We start from the raw sequence: 19,996 nt of genomic DNA, 5'->3' as shown, positions 1-19,996 counted from the left end.
ATTATCTATTTCCTGCTCATTTTGCTGTTATGACAACTAGAAATAAAATCGTCTCTGACATATCGCTCACTTCCGGATAAACAAATGTATGAATTTCAGACAAAAATAACAATATCACCGAGTGTATTTGTGAAGTAAGTTTCTGAATGTAACCTCATATACCCCTCTTTAATTTCATAAAGAAAATATTATTATCGCATAGTAAAATGGTTGCTGACGCAATTTGTTTTTAAACGATCAGTTTCGTCTTGCATGATTTTGCACTCGGCACAACTCACAGAAATTGTGCCATTTGCACTCATTAGTGACGACTTGGCAAACATATTGCGGCTTATTACATGTATGCATTCAGACGACAATGGAGTATATATGACTTACACCAGGGCTTAAAAACTATTTATGTATGTAATTTAAGTCTCATTTTTTTTCTTCTTTTCATTTAAGTTGAATTGATTTAAGCCAGAAAGCAAGCTGCATGGGCATTTGGGTTTTGAAATGGATGTACTTTAAAATATATAAATTTATCTTTCTATGAAATAATAGGGATCAAATTTAACGGTCACTAGTCCACTTAATTTTGTATGTTGACAGATTTTTTTGAAGATTTTTGACGTGGCAAATCCTTCACGTACAACATGTTTTGTACCAAAATTGGGTAGATATTCCGATCGGGATTCTGGGTTAAAGCAAATTGCGTCTATATTACCAGATAATGCTATTTTATATTAGTTCTGTACATAAAAAAATAAATATGAAAAGAATAATTAGGAGTTTGATTGGTTTTTCTTCATTTCATTTTGTCAAAACGTAATGATATATACATGAAGGGCACCTGCAAGGCTGCAGTTCACAGTTTTACAATAATTGGAACACTTCGGCCATGACCGAGTTGTTACAATTGTATTTACGAGGTCAATCTCCAAGCTAATGTCTGAGGCGGCAGAGCTATTGGGTCTAGTTGTTCGGCTTGGCATAATTGTTGTCTGTGTCAGTCAAGTTTACTTTTATTGGAAAGGTAAATCATGCGTTTTAATGCATTTAATGCTTGTTTTGTGCAAAATAACTTTGCACTTCAAATGTTAAATACTACACTAAACACAATTTTGATTTTTTTTTTTAACTGCTGTACAGGAGTAAGGCTTGCAATGCCGCCAGAGCTTCTGCTTCTATGATGAATCAACCACAACAGTCAAGCAGCACAATCTTTATAAATTTAAAGCCTGACAATTTCATTTCTAGTTATAGTCAAAGTATTAAACACAGATTTCAGCTCCAGTAATTACCCTCAGTCTGTGACTTGTTCAACAAGCTGTGTTGGAAGTTTGACTCTTCAGACAATTAAGTTCTTCAGGGACCAATAAACCAAGGTCATTGATATTAAAGCCTGAACACAAAAGAATACAAAATAAAAAATAATGTACATAGTTACTTTCAAAAGAAACACATCATCTCTGTGTAGGATTTGAGCCTATGAATCCCTGCTTGCAAGTCTGGTCCTCTACCCAACTGGACTTACCTGGTTACTCAGACGCCTTGAATGGCTAATAGTGACTGTAACACTCCTCCCCACTTTACATTTTGAAAGTATAATCTTAGATGGGGAGGCGTGTAGTCACTTACTACAAAGGATTCAAGACTTGAGTAACCAGAAGCTTAGTTAGCCCAGCTGGGTATATGACTTAGTCTATGTACGATTTGAAAACAGTCTATGTACGATTTGAAAACAAACTGTAAAGGTTTATAATTATTTCTTATCTCAGTGCACTTGGTAAACAGTTGTACATAATGCAACAACAAAACAACTGATTAATTTGGCAACTTACAGCAAGTAAAACAGCCTTTAAATAACTACTAGTGGTCTGGAAGCCACCATTTTGCTAGTTGAAAAAAATGGCACTAGCAAAAAATTGTTAGTGGCAAAATAAGTTAAATTCGATCCCAGAGTATTGATCATAAGTTCATAATGTTCATGTTAAGTTAATTCTATATTCAAATTAATCAAATTATATATTTTGTATTATAAAATATATAACTTAATCTATCTATCTATTAAAATCACACCTTTATAATGATATAATTTAATTATATACATGTCCTAACCATAAAGATAAGGATTGTATTTTGTACTGTATATATGTGTGGGTACACTGCTGAGATCTATCTCTCAAGTACTTTCTACTTTTAAATTTCTTACAATCTCTGAGCTGGTCAATTTGCTTAGAAAAATAAGTTTGTTGCATTAATCTGAAAGGCCATAGTGTTAACCTGTTACCTATAAAATTTGAAACTTCATATTATTTTTTTAAATGTGTTGTTAACATCTTTTTCAGGAAAAATGGCTACAGATTATTTGACATGTGGCTCATGTTTACGGGAGTTTCCACTGCAACAAATCACAACTTTCATCCAGCACAAGAAACTTGACTGTGATGATGAAGTTGACCAGGAAAACGGCCAGTCAGGTACTGGTTTATTACTAAGTATAAGCAACTGAGTGCCTAAACTTTAAAGATGGTATACATGTATGTTTTGCAAATAAATATGATGTGCCGAACTTGAAGGAACATTATTTGAGAAAAGGCTATTTTTCATTGATAAATAGCTCCACTTTAATTTTAATAAAATGGATAATTTTAATTTGTATAATGGTGATATGTGATATTTGTAGTTATCAATACACAATTATTCTACTTAATATTTCTCTTACCCTTCTTTTAATTCCATTTTGATGAATATTGGTTATTGACAGTGGGAATGATGATAAGAATAAAAAATATACAAATTGTGCTTTATTTTTATTTTTGTGTATGTGTTGTTTTTTTCTTCTTCAGAACTGCAGTGTAACTACTGCCCACAGGGTTTCATGACAGCCTGGGCTTTGCTGGTTCATGCTCAGATCACTCACAATCTAAAAATCTTTCTGGAAAATGCCTCTAAGTCAATATTCACAGCCACTAGAGATGTGAATTCAAATCGTAGGGCTATAGAGGACATTGAGACGGACACAGGTGTTCTTGAAAGAGATAAACTTAAACTCAAGATTTGTGACAGTGCTGTTTTAGACAACGTTCCAGTGACTGGGAATTCTACTGAAACACAGGTGCTATTCCCATCTTCCAGCAATGAAACATCTGCTGTGGTGCCGAAGAATGTAACTGAGGTGAAATGCTCAAAATTAAATTTAGTATTGGTAGATAATTCCACACTGAGAAAAATCTCCACTGAAATACCATCAATGGTGATCAAGTCTGCGACACCCATGTCAGACACCTCTGTTGAAAATATTGTGCCACACAATGATATGGCTGTTACACAAAGCAAACCAACATTGGTAATATCATGTTCTTCACACACTTCTTCTATTCAAACATTTACTGACTCAAATTCACAGAAATTGTCATTGCAGCAAATAACAATTGTGCCAAAGTTGAGTCAAACATCATCATCTTTAGATAATAAGACTTACCTGGTTAGTCAGATGGGATATAAAAATCAACCAACCCTGTTCAAGTCCTCAAACTTGATGAGTCAGGCAGGAAATTTAAGTCAGCCAACAACATTAAACACCTCAAACGTGATAAATACCTTTCTTTCCAAGAAAGTGTGTCTGTCCAAAGATCTAGCCACAAAAGAAGTACAGAAATCACAACTTGTTCCAATTCAGCCAAAACCCTCATTTAGTACACCAAAAATTCAGCTAAGTAGTCTTCAGGTACCATTTAAACTTGCCACAACTGAGCCACTGCTATCCACTGAAACTAGCCCAACATTTAAAACAAACATGGAGCTTAAACTGCATGATGATGCCAAGAATGCATCAACTCATTTTGACAGTGGTGCTGGTCCTTCTGAGATAAACTCCTCTGTGTCAGCTGAAAGTGACGAAACTGATGAGCAAATGGATGCAAGGTCTGACCAGGGGTGCTGTAGTAACCAAGGATGTGGAGTAACGATCATTCCTGGCTCGCATGAGAATCTTCAGAAGTGTTGTAATGCAGTTGTGCCAAAGAAACGTAAGCTCCACATGGAACAGAAGCACATGCCGTTTGCCTGGGGCTCGAGCCGCTATGCCAGTAGGAAACTGCTGTACAGGAGTAAGGCTTGCAATGCCGCCAGAGCTTCTGCTTCTATGATGAATCGACCACAACAGTCAAGCAGCACAATCTATATAGATTTAAAGCCTGACAATTTCATTACTAGTGACAGTCAAAGTAACACAGATGTCAGCTCCAGTAATTACCCTCAGTCTGTGACTTGTTCAACAAGCTGTGTCGAAAGTTCGACTCTTCAGACAAATTCATCAGGGACCAATAAACCAAGGTCATTGATGTTAAAGCCTGGGTCAGTATTTTCTATACCTTTCACCTACAAGATACCCACACTAGTCTCTCAACCTACTTCCACACTGCCATTTAAAAGGGTCAACTATAGTTCTACACTCCCAACCCAGCGATTTGTCAAGGACCAGTCTGCTGGTTCTCAAATTGTAATCACAGATGCATCAAATATCTACACAAATGTTACCACCAGTCATGGGACAAAGCCAGGCACTAGAGAAATGATTCGTTCCACAATTTTGGCCAGGAAGGCACAGAGGTTAAAGGCAGAAAATGAAAAGAGTGACAATACAGAGGTCTTGAAGCCATTCAAGTGTGAAAAATGTACCATGGGCTTCAACCAGCGCATACACCTTAAGAAACACATGAGTAAACACACAGGTCAGTACGGGGCTCAAGGAAACATAAGAACAAAAAAAACAATGTGTAATCACTGGTGATCAGTATATTATAGCATAATAAATTCTTAGGTATAAGCTTGACAATCATCCACTTCAGCACACTAAGACCAGGCATGTTCACAATCTCCCCTACTGTTTATTTTTTGTTTGTCTCATTTTGAGAAAAAAATATTGAGGTATATGTACTGCCAATGTCTTAGATTTGTTGGCAGCTTTGCCATAACTCAAGACATTCAGTTGAAACTTGTACACACATGTTACAAGCACTCTGGCATACCCATTTAGTTTGATCTAGCTATGCTACTGCTATTTGCTCAGCTACATGTATATGGGGTTCGCTCTTGTTCAATTACAAAAATGTAAAGTTATTTCATGTACTTAGGTGATAACTCAAGACATTCAGTTGAAACTTTGTAACAATTATACAGGCCTACCTAATTAGTTGGCTCTAGCTATGCCACTGTTATCTGTTCAGCTACTTGAAAGTGGGGTTCTTCCTTGTTCAAATACAAAATTTAAGATAGTAACTTGGATGAGATATTTAAGACACTGCGAAGCATGAGTTACTATAGATTGTGCTGTTCCTGTTTCAGGTATCAAGCCATTCAAGTGTGGGGAGTGTAGCTATTCCACTGTGGAGAGATCTCACCTCAAAGTCCACATCAGGATACATACTGGTATGTGTAACACAACACGAGTAACATACATTGAAACAAGTATGGTAGAGAGTACATATTGGGATCACTTAGTGAGAACCATCAGTTTTTTGCTCGACTAGAAAAAGGAGACCTAATCTCCTCACCCTTGCGTCGGCATCATTGTTGGCTTCACATCTTGGTCAAAGTTTTGCGTGCAATTTACTATGAAGGTCATATCTTATCAGACTGATTAGTGTATTGAAATACAGCTCTCGGTTGAATATAATGCAAATAATGGCCTCTTTGTCTTATTTGTCCTATAGATTTTGGTTGATGTTTGCAAGTGAGTGTATATGTCTCCATATCATGTATTTGATTGATTATCAAAGCTTCCTGTCATCCAACCAACTAAAAATCAAGTTAGTCATCTTTACCTTGCATATGATGCAAATCATAACCCTTGCTTGTCTAAGAAATGCTTGTTTCATTTGTACATGCATGTAGCATTGGATCCCTATCTCACCACCCCCTCAATGTCTTAATTGAAATTTAAAACAAAACATCACAGTCAACATACCTACTAAATTCATCGTGTTGCATAACTCTTGCATGATTTTATGAAACACGGGCCCTTGTTTGACTTAGAAAGTACCAGTAAGCCATATCATACTGGAACTTAAAATATCCCTTCACAGTCAACATACCTGCTTATAAAAGCAAGTTGGTTCATTCTTGCATATTTTGTTGAATTATTAAAAACATATCAGGTATGGCCTTATTTAATAAGAAGGGCAGAGTGAGCCCTTATAAGTCATTCAAATTTTAGTCTATATATTCTATATAACTTGAATTAGAATGTATTTTCAGGATGGAGGGGACTAAATTATGGCATAATGTCTGTTTAGTTGTGTCTGCAATTCTTATCATTAAGCATTGGCTGTTAATATAGGTTATACTTTTATGCAATTTATGGCTCTTGTTTCAAATTAAAGGAAACCTTTTAATGATGGCTCCTCTGAAAACAGTTTATTAATTTTCATGAAACTTTGCACATAGTTTCCTGACATTGAACATTCTGTGTTCAAAGAATATTTATTAGTGGGAAAACAACATAAGTAGATCAAACTGAGGAATAATAAAAATCACTGGAAAAAATGCATAGTGAAACTACTGATTCAGAATATTATTTACCCAGTACACTTGGACGGATCTAAGATTTGATGTTAGAGGGGGCATATGAGGATTTAGGGGGCACGCACCAGATGCACCCCCTGGATCAACGAGTGGTACATGCTTATATTTCTGCCTCCAGGTGAGAAACCATTCAAGTGCACATACTGTGAGTACGCAACGGCCCAGAACTCTACCCTGAAGATCCACCTGAAGCGTCACCATGGCGGCCGCATGTTCTCGTGTACCTCCTGCCACAAACAGTTTACCCAGGAGCAGCAGCTTCGAGGTCATGTGACTGAACATTCTGACCAATCAGTGGCTTCCTCTGCTGGCAAGGCAAGTAGCTGTTCTTAGCTCTACTGGCCAAAGGCCAGAAGAGCTTATGTGATGGTAATGTGTACGTTATATGTGCGTCTGTGCGTCAGTGCTTCTGTAAACAATTGCTTGTGTCATGATACAGTCTTCAGTTTTGATTTTATCTTGATGAAACTCGTACAGTATTTAGATATCCATCAGAGCTCTGTTCCTTTCGAAAACCAGCCAGATCCGGACATGCATGCCTAGATTATGGCCCTTGAAAGTATTAAAAAAAGTGCTATTTTTAGCCAAGTCTACATGTAAAGTCAAGTCTCGGATTAAAGGGAGACAACTTGTTTTTTTGGCTGTAAAGTTGGTTTTGTGTCATACTCTCCCTTGCCCTTGTTGAAAGAGATCAAAATTACAGTTTAAAGGGGTTGGTTGATTTTTAGCTCTATTGGCCAAAGGCCATTTTTAGCTCTATTGGCCAAAGACCAGAAGTGTCTGTCATTCGTGCATCCATGTAAACAATTGCTTGTGAATGTATGTTCAAATTTTGCCCCTGGGGTCATTACTGGCCACACCTTCGAGTTCACAGGTTTGGTATACTTAAATTGGGAAATGTTTGAAAATCTTTTTGTCTGAAACACCTAGGTAGACCCTTGCTATTTTGAATATGGCATAATTTAGTGGTACGCTACCATGGTTCAAATTATGCCCCTGGGGTCAAAACTGGCCCTGCCCCGAGGGTCAAAAGTTTCCTAGAGACTTATTTAAGATATAATTTCAAAATCTCCATGTTTCAAACCACAAGGCTCATACCTCTGATATTTGTTATGGAGCAGCATATGATGACTGTCAAGCAAAACAGTTGAAATTATGCCCTTGGGGCCAAAGCTAGTCCAACACCTTTTTACCTACTTTTTTATTTTAAAGGTACAGCAATGAAATTTGGACCATGTGTACAGTTTTGCAAACGAGCATCAATGTTGTCCTCAGATGACCTTAACTTTGACCTTTTGACCTACTTTTTTATTTTTACAGCTACAGCAATGAAATTTGGACCATGTGTACAGTTTTGCAAACCAGCATCAATGTTGTCCTCCGATGACCTTGCCTGTGACCTTTTGACCTACTTTCTTATTTTTAAAACTGCAGCAATGAAATTTGGACCATGAGTACAGTTTTGCAAACGAGCATCAAGGTTGTCCTTGGATGACCTTGACTGTGACTTTTTGACCTTCTTTCTTATTTTTAAAACTGCAGCAATGAAAATTGGACCATGTGTACAGTATTTCAAACCAGCATCAATGTGGTCCTCGGATGACCTTGACTGTGACTTTTTGACCTACTTTCTTATTTTTGAAGCTACAACAATGAAATTTGGACCACATGTACAGTTGTGCAAATGAGCACCAATGTTGTCCTCAGATGACGACTGTGACATTTTGACCTACTTTTTTTATTGTTGAAGCTACAGCAATGAAATTTGGACCATGTGCACTGTTTTGTGAACAAGTAATTATTTTGTACTTTGTTGACCTTGTGTGTGACCTCTTGACCTACTTTCTTATTTTTGAAGCTACAGCAATAAAATTTGTACCATGTGTTGAGTTTTGCAAACAAATATCAATGTTGTCCTGGGATGACCTCGGCTGTGACCTTTTGACCTGCTTTCTTAATTTTGAAGCTACAGCAGTTAAATTTTGACCATGAGTTCAGTTTTGAAAGCAAATTTTTTTTTTCCTCAGATGACCTTTACTTGGCACATATTAAAATAGTTCATACAACTAATCTTCTTACAACACTTTCTGTCCTCAGATGTTGAACACGCAACGCTTTCAGCCAACCCAAACACAAAACATGAACTATATATATTTGTTGCCTATTACCCATACATACATGCTCTGAATTGAAAATGACCACAAGAGCCATGCCAGTAGAGCATAGGCCCTCATGGGCCTCTTGTTTTTATTTATAATTAATGATTCAAATATGATTCCACGTTTGGATTATAATACATCAAGAAATCTTTGAATTGTCAGCTGTTATGGTAGTGGTTGCTATTCATGAAAATTCATGCTTAACTAATATAATTCTGACCTGATTTTGCATTTCACTAAAAAAGGCATAAAATGGACATTTTTCGTTTCTCCTTTGCAGAATTTTATATATAGAATCATTATGACTGTAAGTTTAATAAATGTTCTTTTTGGAAGTCTCTCTGCTTCATAGCTCAAGGTCTATCTGCTGCAAAAAAGAACTGTCCTCTCCTCATTGTTTAGGTTAATATTATAAATCCCAATAATCGTGCTCGGAAAAAGCATTTTATCCATGTTTCTTGCAATTTGCATGTCAATTGGTGCTTGCTGTTGACAATTGATATTTTTTATATATGTATTATTTTTTGTATACCAAAAGTTGTATATGAAGATTAATATTGCAGGCCCCATCAAAATCTGCTCCAAGCATACAGACCAGCCCAAACCAACCCAATGTCACCTTACCTGCGTCTCAGCTAGACTGCTTTTCTAATAAACCAACCAATCAGAGACAAATTTTGTGTCACATGCCTACATTGGAGGACCTGGCAGCCAATCACAGTGAAGATGAGATTCAGGAGGAAATGACATCAAAGAAGACTGATGAGAATGCTGATATTGGATATGTGATATCTATACCAGAAACATCCGATTCTGACAGTCAAAATTTAACCAGTTGATAACAGAATGCAAATTTAAGATATTAAGTTTGTTCTTGACAGATTTGTTATTATTTATTATTTTTATTTACGGTAGGTATTGGTGCATTGTCTTTTTAATTTATTATTGTTTTATGGGTTGATGACTTGTGTTTTTTTGGCACACTTCAGGCCCAAATTGTGCTAAACATTAAAGAATTAAACTATCCTCATAAGCTTTGCTTTGGGATGATTTGTGTAATATTTACATTCTTAAGAGTTGTTTGACGAAAGGAAAATTATAATCATGAAAATCATGTTAAACTTATTTTTATAAGTAAAATCAAGATTAAATAAGGGATTCAGCTAAATGAAATGAGATAATTCAACATGTTATGCTCTTCGAGATTTTTCGAGATGTTGGGGCCAGATTTATGACTACTCACTTAAATTCATACATAAGATATAATTATATATTAAGAAACTTATGCTTCTGTATACTTTGTTATTCAATATCCATGTAAGTGGATTATTATTATTGGTCTATAAGAGATTAAACATAACAACATTTCAAATCACTATGTTACCCTTGTTTTATCTGATAGAGGTACGTCTGACTTAAACTGCCGATGATTGTTGGTTGTGGTTAATTGTATGAATTTGATCTCCTACTTATGCAAACGTAACTTACTTTATTTTGCTTACGAATAATATTTTTTACCTTTGTTAAGTCTTTTATATGTATTATCAACTGTAGTCCGTTTCCTCTTTTGAGAACATTATTTAAAGGCATGTATTAATTCATTGTTCTTTGGGTTCTTGCCTTGTGCCCCCAAACAGGGTAATCGGTTTATTTTTTGGTTTTTGACTACTTTGCATGTCCCTGTAGTTTTCATTGTATTATTTAAATCAGTCCTTTGTATTTGTCATTTGCATTGGTAAAGTTTTGCTGATTGAGTAACTTTTATTTTCGAGCCTGTTTAATGGACATTTGTTCACAATCATTGGAAAAAGGATATACTTTTACTAGCTGCATATTAATACTGTAATTACTTTTTATCTTGACTTTTTGATGAATAAGGAGGTCTATACTTCTCATTTGGTTAATGTTTTAGGGCATGTTGGCATTTTCACTTATAATTCCAATAACCTTCATACTTCAATCAATTGTTCAGGCCCATCACACTATTAGGTAGCATAACTCCTAATTACAAATTATGGCCCCTGATTGACTTTGGAGCCTAGGTTAAAGTTTTAGGGGACATTGTGTCTGATCAAATTTTTATGGCACTTTGGGATTCATTAATAACCTTCATTCAGTACTTCACACACTTGTTGACGGCCATCATACAATTACAATATACATGTAGGTTACATAACTTCATGTTAACCTAAAACGTTATGGTCCTTGTTCAAGTAGGAAAGTTTGGTTTAAATTTAAGGGCACCTATGAGTTTTACCATTCATTCAAAGGACTTAATACTTCATAGGTTTGTTCATGGCCATCACTCAATTAGGTTGCATAACTCGATATTTTTCTAATGCAAATTTTGGTCTTGATCAACTTAATAAGTATTGTTTAAATTTTGATCGTTAAAATCGTTTCTTTTCAATAACTTTTGAATGTATTGTTGTAGTCTTCAAACTTAGTATGCACATTAGTCACCATCAGCAGATAACCTTTAATATATAATATACATTGATGACATAGTTGGTCAAGATCATGGTAATCTATACAAGAAAAAATGATGCAAGTTTCCAAAAGATGTCTTTTCCAATTTGCAGATCTTTTGTTACTTAAAAGGCGATATAAATATAGCTTATTTAGCCACGGTTGTGGTATCAGCAACACCACGTTAAAGAGACGCCACAAGAGTTATGCCCCTTTTACATTTAGTGGTCTTGTGCAGAGAATAATTTAAGTATTGATTAATAAATTATTATGAAACTTGGTGACAAAGGCATAACTTCTCGGTCAAGTTTTATATTTGGATAAATGGCCACAGCTAGCTGTTACTTCAGAGTCAGGTTTCTTCAACATTAAAAACACCCAGTTGGTATATATATCTTGTGTAGAAGATATCTTGAGTATTGATTGCTCAATCATGATGGAAATTTGTGGGCAAATTCTCAGTGACTGCCTTTTTGTTTGAAAATAGTTTCTTAATTTGATGTTCTGGGAAATGTTGTGTTGCCTCAAAGTTCAGTCCAGCGTTTGTTAATTAAATTAACTTGAACCTAAAGAGGTTCCTTTGATGTTTGGTGATGATAATTGGCAATCTCCCATTTAAATCGTTATCTGACTCTTATGGTAATAAAAAAGCGTAATTCTAGAAGAGGATAATTTTTAATTATGTTCAGTATCAGGTTAAAGGTGAATTCGCCTTAAACTTGCTTTTCACGTTTTTCAGTAAAATGTTACCTTTTAAGATCAGAGAAAATCTTGTATTTCATATTTTTTATAATAAATTTTAGGTGGGCTTTAAACATATTTCAATCGTGTCACTTGATTTACTATTTATTAAAAACAATGATGGTAATTCGACCATAAATCTTCTTAATCTTATTTGAGATTATAAAAACCAAATTTCTTTCATCCTGTTTCCATAGTAATTCTTACATTACATGTTATTATCTTTCCCACATGCCTACATGACATGTCAATGCTTTCTCTTCATTGACAACATATATTTCACATTTTCACAACATAATATCATGAATTGTTAATTTATTGTTTGGTGTTTTAAATATTGACAAATGAATGTGTGTCGGTGCCAAATCTGCGTCATTATGCTGTAGAAATAAATCACGTGATTCATCATTAAATACATTGGTTACTGTTTCCGTTTTCTTTTTATACTTGCAAACAAAAACTTGTAGGCTCGCCTGTAAGTGATTTCGACCATGTAAGTAGAACCTGGCTTTCGTTGCCAAATGTTCATACTGCAATACATAAACTGTACATGTGTTCAGGAAACGACATGGAGGGACCTGGATCCAATGCACAATGTCTCAATGTGATGGACATTTGAGCCTGTTTTCAAAATTCACTCAACAATGAAGAGGTTACAGGTAGAACAAATGCAGATAAACTGGATGCTATAAAATCAAGGTGTGACATTGTCTTTCCAGCTAGAGGTCTTGGTCTTGCACGCGACACGTCCCGCCGGTGAGGAATACATATGTACCAAGTTCTTGCAAATTCTACCATGCGTGACTAAATAATACACCGTGAAACAGCTATACTCATCATTCGCATTTTAGACACATACCTGCTATTTGCCCTCATTTGTAATTAAGTCTTACGCAGCTCATCGTCTCCTTTAAAAAAAACTCACAGAAACAGACACGACCAAACACATACCTTTTTGCGTACTTTATATTTGACTATAACTAAAATAATTAAAAGGTACATTGAACACGGGGTCTAAGGCGAAATTAATGCATGTTCTAAGGCTTACATCCGATTATTTAGTTCTGGTGGCCATGATTTGATTAAATCGGACCCATATTAATAAAGTTGCGAAAGCTCAAATCAAGGAAGTCTCATGCAATGAATCGGTGAAAATGCCATGCCGTTTTAGAGGAGAAGTCATTGAAAAAATAAAATAATGAACAACGAAAGGCGGGCATCAGGTCAAAGTTGTACAAGGATCACCATTTGCACTTCCTGCCTAAGGGGACTGAAATATACCAGACGGACCATGGCTTTATTGGTAGCATGTGTTGAACTGTTTAGATAACAAGGCGTTATATCCGCGTACCGTACGTCATTATGAAGAGCATTGCAGTGACAGAAATCCAATCATGGTTTACCAAAAACACCCATTTGTTATGCTCCTGGGTATTCCTTCGTAGCCCGAATTCTTGGGAATGTTGATTGATTTTCTCATTTAAAGATAGTCGATTCGTTACATTCATATCTGGAAATAACTTGGCTTGAAAAAAATCAGAATACATGTTATCTATGATATTAGTATGAGTCTGTTTGGCACTGTAATCATTGACATGACTGTCTGTTTGGCACTGTAATCATTGACATGACTGTCTGTTTGGCACTGTAATCATTGACATGACTGTCTGTTTGGCACTGTAATCATTGACATGACTGTCTGTTTGGTACTGTAACCATTGACATGACTGTCTGTTTGGCACTGTAATCATTGACATGACTGTCTGTTTGGCACTGTAATCATTGACATGACTGTCTGTTTGGCACTGTAATCATTGACATGACTGTCTGTTTGGTACTGTAACCATTGACATGACTGTCTGTTTGGTACTGTAACCATTGACATGACTGTCTGTTTGGCACTGTAATCATTGACATGACTGTCTGTTTGGCACTGTAATCATTGACATGACTGTCTGTTTGGCACTGTAATCATTGACATGACTGATTGATGAGTTTGTGATACCCATAGTTATAGGAATAACATAAAAGTATGCTTTTGTATTTCCATTTCGTTTTCAGGTGCTATCTCCATGTTGTTGACAATTGTGTTGCAATATGTATCAAATTGCTCTCTCGTCTCTATTCACCAATATGCTCAAACCTCGCTAATACAAACCATATCGGTGTCTTGGACAAATGAAATATCCGGTAATACTGCCAAAATGGGCGGAATTAAGCACCATTAATGTTGCATTTGTCCCAAAAAATTTTTTTGAATGAATAAAAATATCAAGCAAAAATAATGCATTTCATTTTAAATTTCTTACGCCTGGAAACTGCACTTTTCAGACCACTTCAACAATTTCGGTCAATACCTTTCCGCTTCCGGGTACATGTAATATACTCTATTGGACTGAGTTTTCTCTCTGGGTTCCTTATACCTCAGTCACATTTGCCGCGGCGGCCGTATGTTCTAAATGTCTACGGCAAATAGCAATTATAGGGCCGCAACAGTATTAGTTGCAGTAGCATACTGTAGCAGTCACAGTTAGGACAGCCGCACGGCGTACCTTTAATGTGTAGAGACAGAAAAAATACCGTTGCCGTACGGCCTTTGAAGTGATGACGTAGGTTTGTGACCAATTTTAAGGCAGACGCAAGATACAAATATATTTGCTTCACGCCTTGCCACGGGTGTCATACGAATGGCGTGCGATGAGCTTGCGGATGGCGTACGGGAGCCGTGCGCGACCCTTGTGTTACCATGGCTACGGCGAACGTGGAAAATAAAGTTATATCTCCGCACCTCAAACCTATGGCGTAACCTACAGCCTATAAACGAAAGTGATACGCCCTTGGGTAACCCTGCGGCAAACGCAGATCCTCTACGACCGTCGTACGTACCTGTCGATTTTGGGGGCCTGTGGCCCCCGTTTTCTAGCCATATACCAGCATATGAAGTATACCACCATTGCTAATGAGACAAACACCATTCAAGGTTCTACTACTTGTCAGCTTGTCCCTTAGTGAAGCCCTAGTCCATCAGTGCTTTCAGCACTGTGATTGATTAATGTTATTGTGGTCTGAGATTAATTCTTCTGTTGTTGCATTTACCCGCTACTGGATGCAAGTGTTTTGTCAGTCGATTAGAGTAAATGCATCACTTAAATGGTTGTTTCACAGAGACATCAATAGGATTTGGTTTGCATTGAAGGTAATTACAACCTATTTGTAAATGTGTCAAACATGAAAGGCAATCGCAGCACCTTTAGAAACAACAGTCGTGCATGCCATACACCAACGGCAATGTGTGTAATTTATATATGTTTCTTTGTTTTATTCATCTTTCATTGCATCAAGATTCTCAAAATGGCGATTAAGAACAAAGGTATATGTCGCACTTCGGCCACTGAAGCTCCGAAAATCTTTAGAACCAGCGGGTGTACTTAACCCCCCGAATTGCCGTTATATGTTATATGATCAATTCTTTCATCGTCTTTTAATAACCTGCATTTCTTGAGCTCTCATTTCTAAAATACTTTCAGAATAGCTTTTTACGGCATGCCTGCTCCTTTAAGCAGATATAAGTTGATTTTTAATTATTTTTTGAAGAGGTGGTTTTGTAGCGCGATATTTACAGGAAATTGCAAATTAAGCAGCTATTATTTGATTTTGAATTAAAACGGCAGTAATAATAACTGTAAGGTCATCCGGCTGTTCAAGTACTCGTGTAGCCTGGATTTTAATAATGACTGTAGTTCAATGCATCTCAAACATTACCAACACTTGAACAACTTATTTCGGGGTTGGTGTCGATTTCCTGAAGTATATAACAGGTTGCTGGCCATTTCATCATTACGACAGTGTATGACTATTTAATATTGTGGTGAATGACGGTGAATGATTGTTCTATTGTTCTATTGCGGAAGATACACAAGTGCACTCGTTAATACTTATTAGGATAATAGATTTATTTTGAGCAGACTTACTTTTATTGAAAACTCCTTAGTCATTGGTACATTGTCGTATTTCGCATGTCTTTACTACATATATACAATTATGAAGAAAAAGATGTTCAGTTATTGTGTTCTGATGATATTGAATACAATGTGGTGTTATTTAGGCAAATACGAATAGCCTTAAACTAACTGATCATTGCAAATGTATGACGAAAATTCTTGATGTCAGAATAAGTATCAATTTATCTGCATATGGAGAATTAGGCTGACATCCGATGATAGTAGAACGTAAAATAAGGATTATTATTATTCCAAGCGTACTTATACAATGTTAAAGGACGATATCGATAACAATAATAACTATAACGGATTAAATTGGGCTTCCCTCGTAACAACTATATTAGATGAACTCGGAATGTCTGAGATAAGGTACACTCAAGATATACAAAAAAATCCCCATCCAATTAATAAAGGAAATAATTATTGATATATTTAAACAATCGTGGAATACATATATTAACGAATCAATTGATTAGAAACATACTGTTGGTATACAAATGAACTTAAGCAAGAAAATTACCTAGATGCAATACAAACGAACAAATTTAGAATAGCACTTAAAACATTTTGTGTTTCCTATCACGATTTATTGATTGAAACGGGTAGACATCATAATATACCGAGGGCAGATAGAATGTGTACTTATTGCAACATAAATGTCATTGAAAACGAATATCATTTTCTTCTAGTTGTCCATAATATAATAATTTAAGGAAATGCTACTGTAAACCTTATTTTTGCCATTGGCCTACAAAACAAAAGTTTATAACTATGATGTCACTAGATTCAAAAATAACTTTACGAAATATTAGTAAATTTATGTACTTTGCAGTTATATTACGATCACAAAATTAATAAGATGTGATAACTAAAACCATTGTTACAAATATGTTTATAATAATGCAATATCTCTTTATTGACCATGTCTTTGCTTTTTACGACAAAGTTATATAATTTATGTTGGCTATGAATGATGTAAACGTTTAATGCTGAATAAATGTTATGTATGAATGTTAACTAGAATTGCTTATCATTTTTTTCCGTAGAATATTGCCTTACGGACAATCTGGTATTTCCTATCTCAGTAGTTGGACTTGGTTTACTGATTAACCAAAAATGGGGGTGCTAAGATTTCAGACTGGTTATAGATCAGAATATAGTTTTGTTTAAAAACCTCTAATTTCCATCCTAAGGTCTTGCCAGGAGCGTAGCTGCCTTTACGCGAGTACGTGAATTGACGTGAAATAATCTATCGCTCCCATAAATTATACTAATGCTACTAAAACAAATAGCTAAAATGTTAGTATGTACAACGTGAAAACGGTTCCAAAATTTGTCGATGACTTTATCATCACCAATTATTTCTTTCGAAGAAACTCGGCAATTTTCCTTTTTAAACAACCGTGTTCCAAACTAGCTGCAAGCTCCACCCTCCAAGACGTTTCAAGCTGAGGAGTATTTATAGGAGTTTCTCTGGCACTGCCGCAGATAGTCTGGCAAGTCGTCTGTGAGATAGTGGCACGGCGACGTCATTATTGGCGATACTGCTCAAGGATTGTGCAGATGTTCAACATTCAGTATATGAATATTTCATTTAGATAATTGAATCGGACTTTGTGTATTATCGAACACTTTCTCATTATAAATGTAAATGCAGCTATTTGAATATCATTTTATGGAACTCGTGCAGCATTCTAAATTTTACATTTTAAAACAAAAACTACTATGTTGGAGTATAAGTATGATAAAACCAAATCGTGCAAGGATATTAGATGACTATCGCAGTAAGTAGGGAGATCGAATGTCAATTATTTGACTGTTTATTTCCTGTTTTACTAAGCCATATTATGTCCCTGAAACGCTGTGAGGTTAGTCTTGTCGTTAAACTGAAATAACAGACGTTTGATTTTGTATCAGATTAATAATGTTTAAAATCAATGAAAAGTGTTTTAAAACATTCCTGGAGATGATCTTTTCTCATGGAATTTATGGGATGAATTAGTTTTATCAAATATGATTGTCCTTGACATGAATGAGGTGGTAAAGTTTATCAATATGACAACGTGGATATATGTTGCACCAAGGAAGGAAATAAGTTTTAATGAATGTAACTGAAGGTCTGTCAGACGGCCAATAGCTCACTATACCTGACAGAGATGTATTCACCTCTCTCTCATGTGGACGAGGCTAGAAACTGGACGGAAGCCGACCTTAGTTTGGAGAAGGCTTCGACCCTCGTTGGCTCTATAGTGTACCTGTGCATTCTGATGGTAGTTGGAGTGGTAGGCAACATCTTCGTCTTGCTAATATTTTACTTTAGATTCAATCCATCAACGCATAGATGTTTCATAATAACTCTTGCCATCTATGACTTTTTCGCTTGTGCGGTCGGTGCACCATGGGCAATCGCGGAGTCATTCTTCGCATTTAATTACCATGACGTTGCCACCTGTAAAATATTCAGATTCATACTGTACTATACGTGTGTAGCCTCGAGCTTGACGTTGGTTCTTATTGCAATTGAACGAAGTAGAAAGATATGTACGCCACTAGAGTCACAGTTCAGTATCCCTATGGCAAAGAAGGCGATATATGTTGTGGTTTTAGTAATTTCAACCATCTCCGCCAGCCCTGCATTAGTGCTCTATGGGAACAAAACTATTCCGACAGGATATAAAAATGTCACTGGCACAAAGTGTTTTGTTACCGACTATTTTAGTGAAACATTCTGGCCAAAAGCGTTCAACATATATCTGCTTGCTCTTGCCTTTTTGTCAACGGCCATTATGGCAGTATGTTATATTCGCATAGCAAGAACCGTATCCAGAATGGGTACAGATAGCATAGCAAAGCGAATGAGGGCATCTGAAAAGTGCAATGTGAAGTCGGAAGATTCGGTTCCTCAAAGCGAGGACGACGTAAACGATTCCGATTCCACATATCAGCAGGATGTCAACTCCCTAAGCAAGGAGCGAAATCACCGAATGTCACGTGGTCAAGTAAGTGTGACGTCACGTGACAGTGTTAAAGTCGCAAGGGGTACTGGAATCAGAAATAACTTGCGGGACAGATCATCGAAGTGGGCCAGTAAATTATTTCGGCGTTTGTCGTCAAAATCTGGACGGAAGACATTGCGTGTGACTAAAATGTTAACATTTGTTACTGTCGCATTCGTCGTCAGCTATTTACCTCATCTTAGCCTGCAGCTGTGGAGCATGTTTACTTCAAAGGAAAGAGAAAATACCTTACCAACAGACAATTTCTACCAAGTTTTGTTTTTTTCGTTTCTTATAAACAATCTAGTAAATCCTTTTATCTATGCTGCCATGGATTTGAAATTCAAAAACGAGCTTAAAAAGCTTTTGACCTGTGGCTTCAATATTCATACTAGGAGCACAAATGTGTAATATGATATCTAAGTTTCATCTTTCAACGAGAAAATTATGTAGTTGCTTTTTTAATTTAATAATGTTTTCAACTTTTTTTTAGAAATCTAATAAATCTTCTTCGTAATAACGATGAAAATCTTATGTGTGTAAATAAATAACTTACGTCTTTCTAGGCTAACAGACAAAATTGTTGTTTTTTCTTTGAAATAATTGTGGATAAAACCCTATTTAATAGTTATAAATTGTGGTAGATGGAAAACAGATATAAAACAAGAAAAGTAGGGAAAATATAACGTCAACAATGGCGGATGCCAAAAAGGAACCTTTGCAGCTATTTACGAGTATATATTAATAGCTTCACATGAAATGTTTTACAAATATAAAGCATCATAAACTGTTTTAATAAAAAATTATTTCAACATTTGATCTCCAATAATGGATACTACTACTATTCCTAATACATCGCTTCTACCTAAACGACTTAATAGCGTCAATTGTAAAATAAAAATAAAATATTTTATAAGGAAACATGTACATACGAGGATAGAAATTCATTTCGGGGGCATTCACAAAATGAGATTTTGTATGCCCTGCAATTCCTCCAAAAATCGCTATGGCGACTTAAGGAATTGCCATTTTGATCTGGGCATTCAAGATCTTCAAAATC

General features: G+C 35.9%; 2 protein-coding genes across 3 annotated transcripts; both read left to right on the top strand.

Annotated features, from left to right (window-relative positions):
* The first annotated feature begins 16 nt into the window (after nucleotides 1-16).
* On the top strand, nucleotides 17-12,368 carry LOC128243217 (zinc finger E-box-binding homeobox 1-like). Of its 2 annotated transcripts, none has more exons than XM_052960826.1 (6): nucleotides 17-134; nucleotides 2,331-2,462; nucleotides 2,832-4,718; nucleotides 5,332-5,415; nucleotides 6,689-6,885; nucleotides 9,293-12,368. In XM_052960826.1, exons 2-6 carry the CDS (start codon nucleotides 2,336-2,338, stop codon nucleotides 9,566-9,568), a joined length of 2,571 nt encoding a protein of 856 aa, XP_052816786.1. In that variant the 5' UTR covers nucleotides 17-134; nucleotides 2,331-2,335; the 3' UTR covers nucleotides 9,569-12,368. The 2 variants fall into 2 exon arrangements, with proteins under 2 accessions (XP_052816786.1, XP_052816787.1); XM_052960827.1 differs by lacking the exon at nucleotides 17-134 and adding an exon at nucleotides 298-401.
* A 5,071-nt stretch (nucleotides 12,369-17,439) lies between these two features.
* LOC128244682 (octopressin receptor-like) lies at nucleotides 17,440-19,486 on the top strand. Its single transcript, XM_052962717.1, has one exon. The coding sequence runs from the start codon at nucleotides 18,097-18,099 to the stop codon at nucleotides 19,345-19,347; it is 1,251 nt and encodes a 416-aa protein (XP_052818677.1). The 5' UTR covers nucleotides 17,440-18,096; the 3' UTR covers nucleotides 19,348-19,486.
* Nucleotides 19,487-19,996: the final 510 nt, after the last annotated feature.

Source organism: Mya arenaria, chromosome 8, assembly GCF_026914265.1.
Source record: "Mya arenaria isolate MELC-2E11 chromosome 8, ASM2691426v1".
Lineage (NCBI taxonomy): Eukaryota > Metazoa > Mollusca > Bivalvia > Myida > Myidae > Mya > Mya arenaria.
The sequence above is the reverse complement of the archived record's forward strand: the minus strand, read 5'-3'. Positions and strand labels throughout refer to the sequence as shown.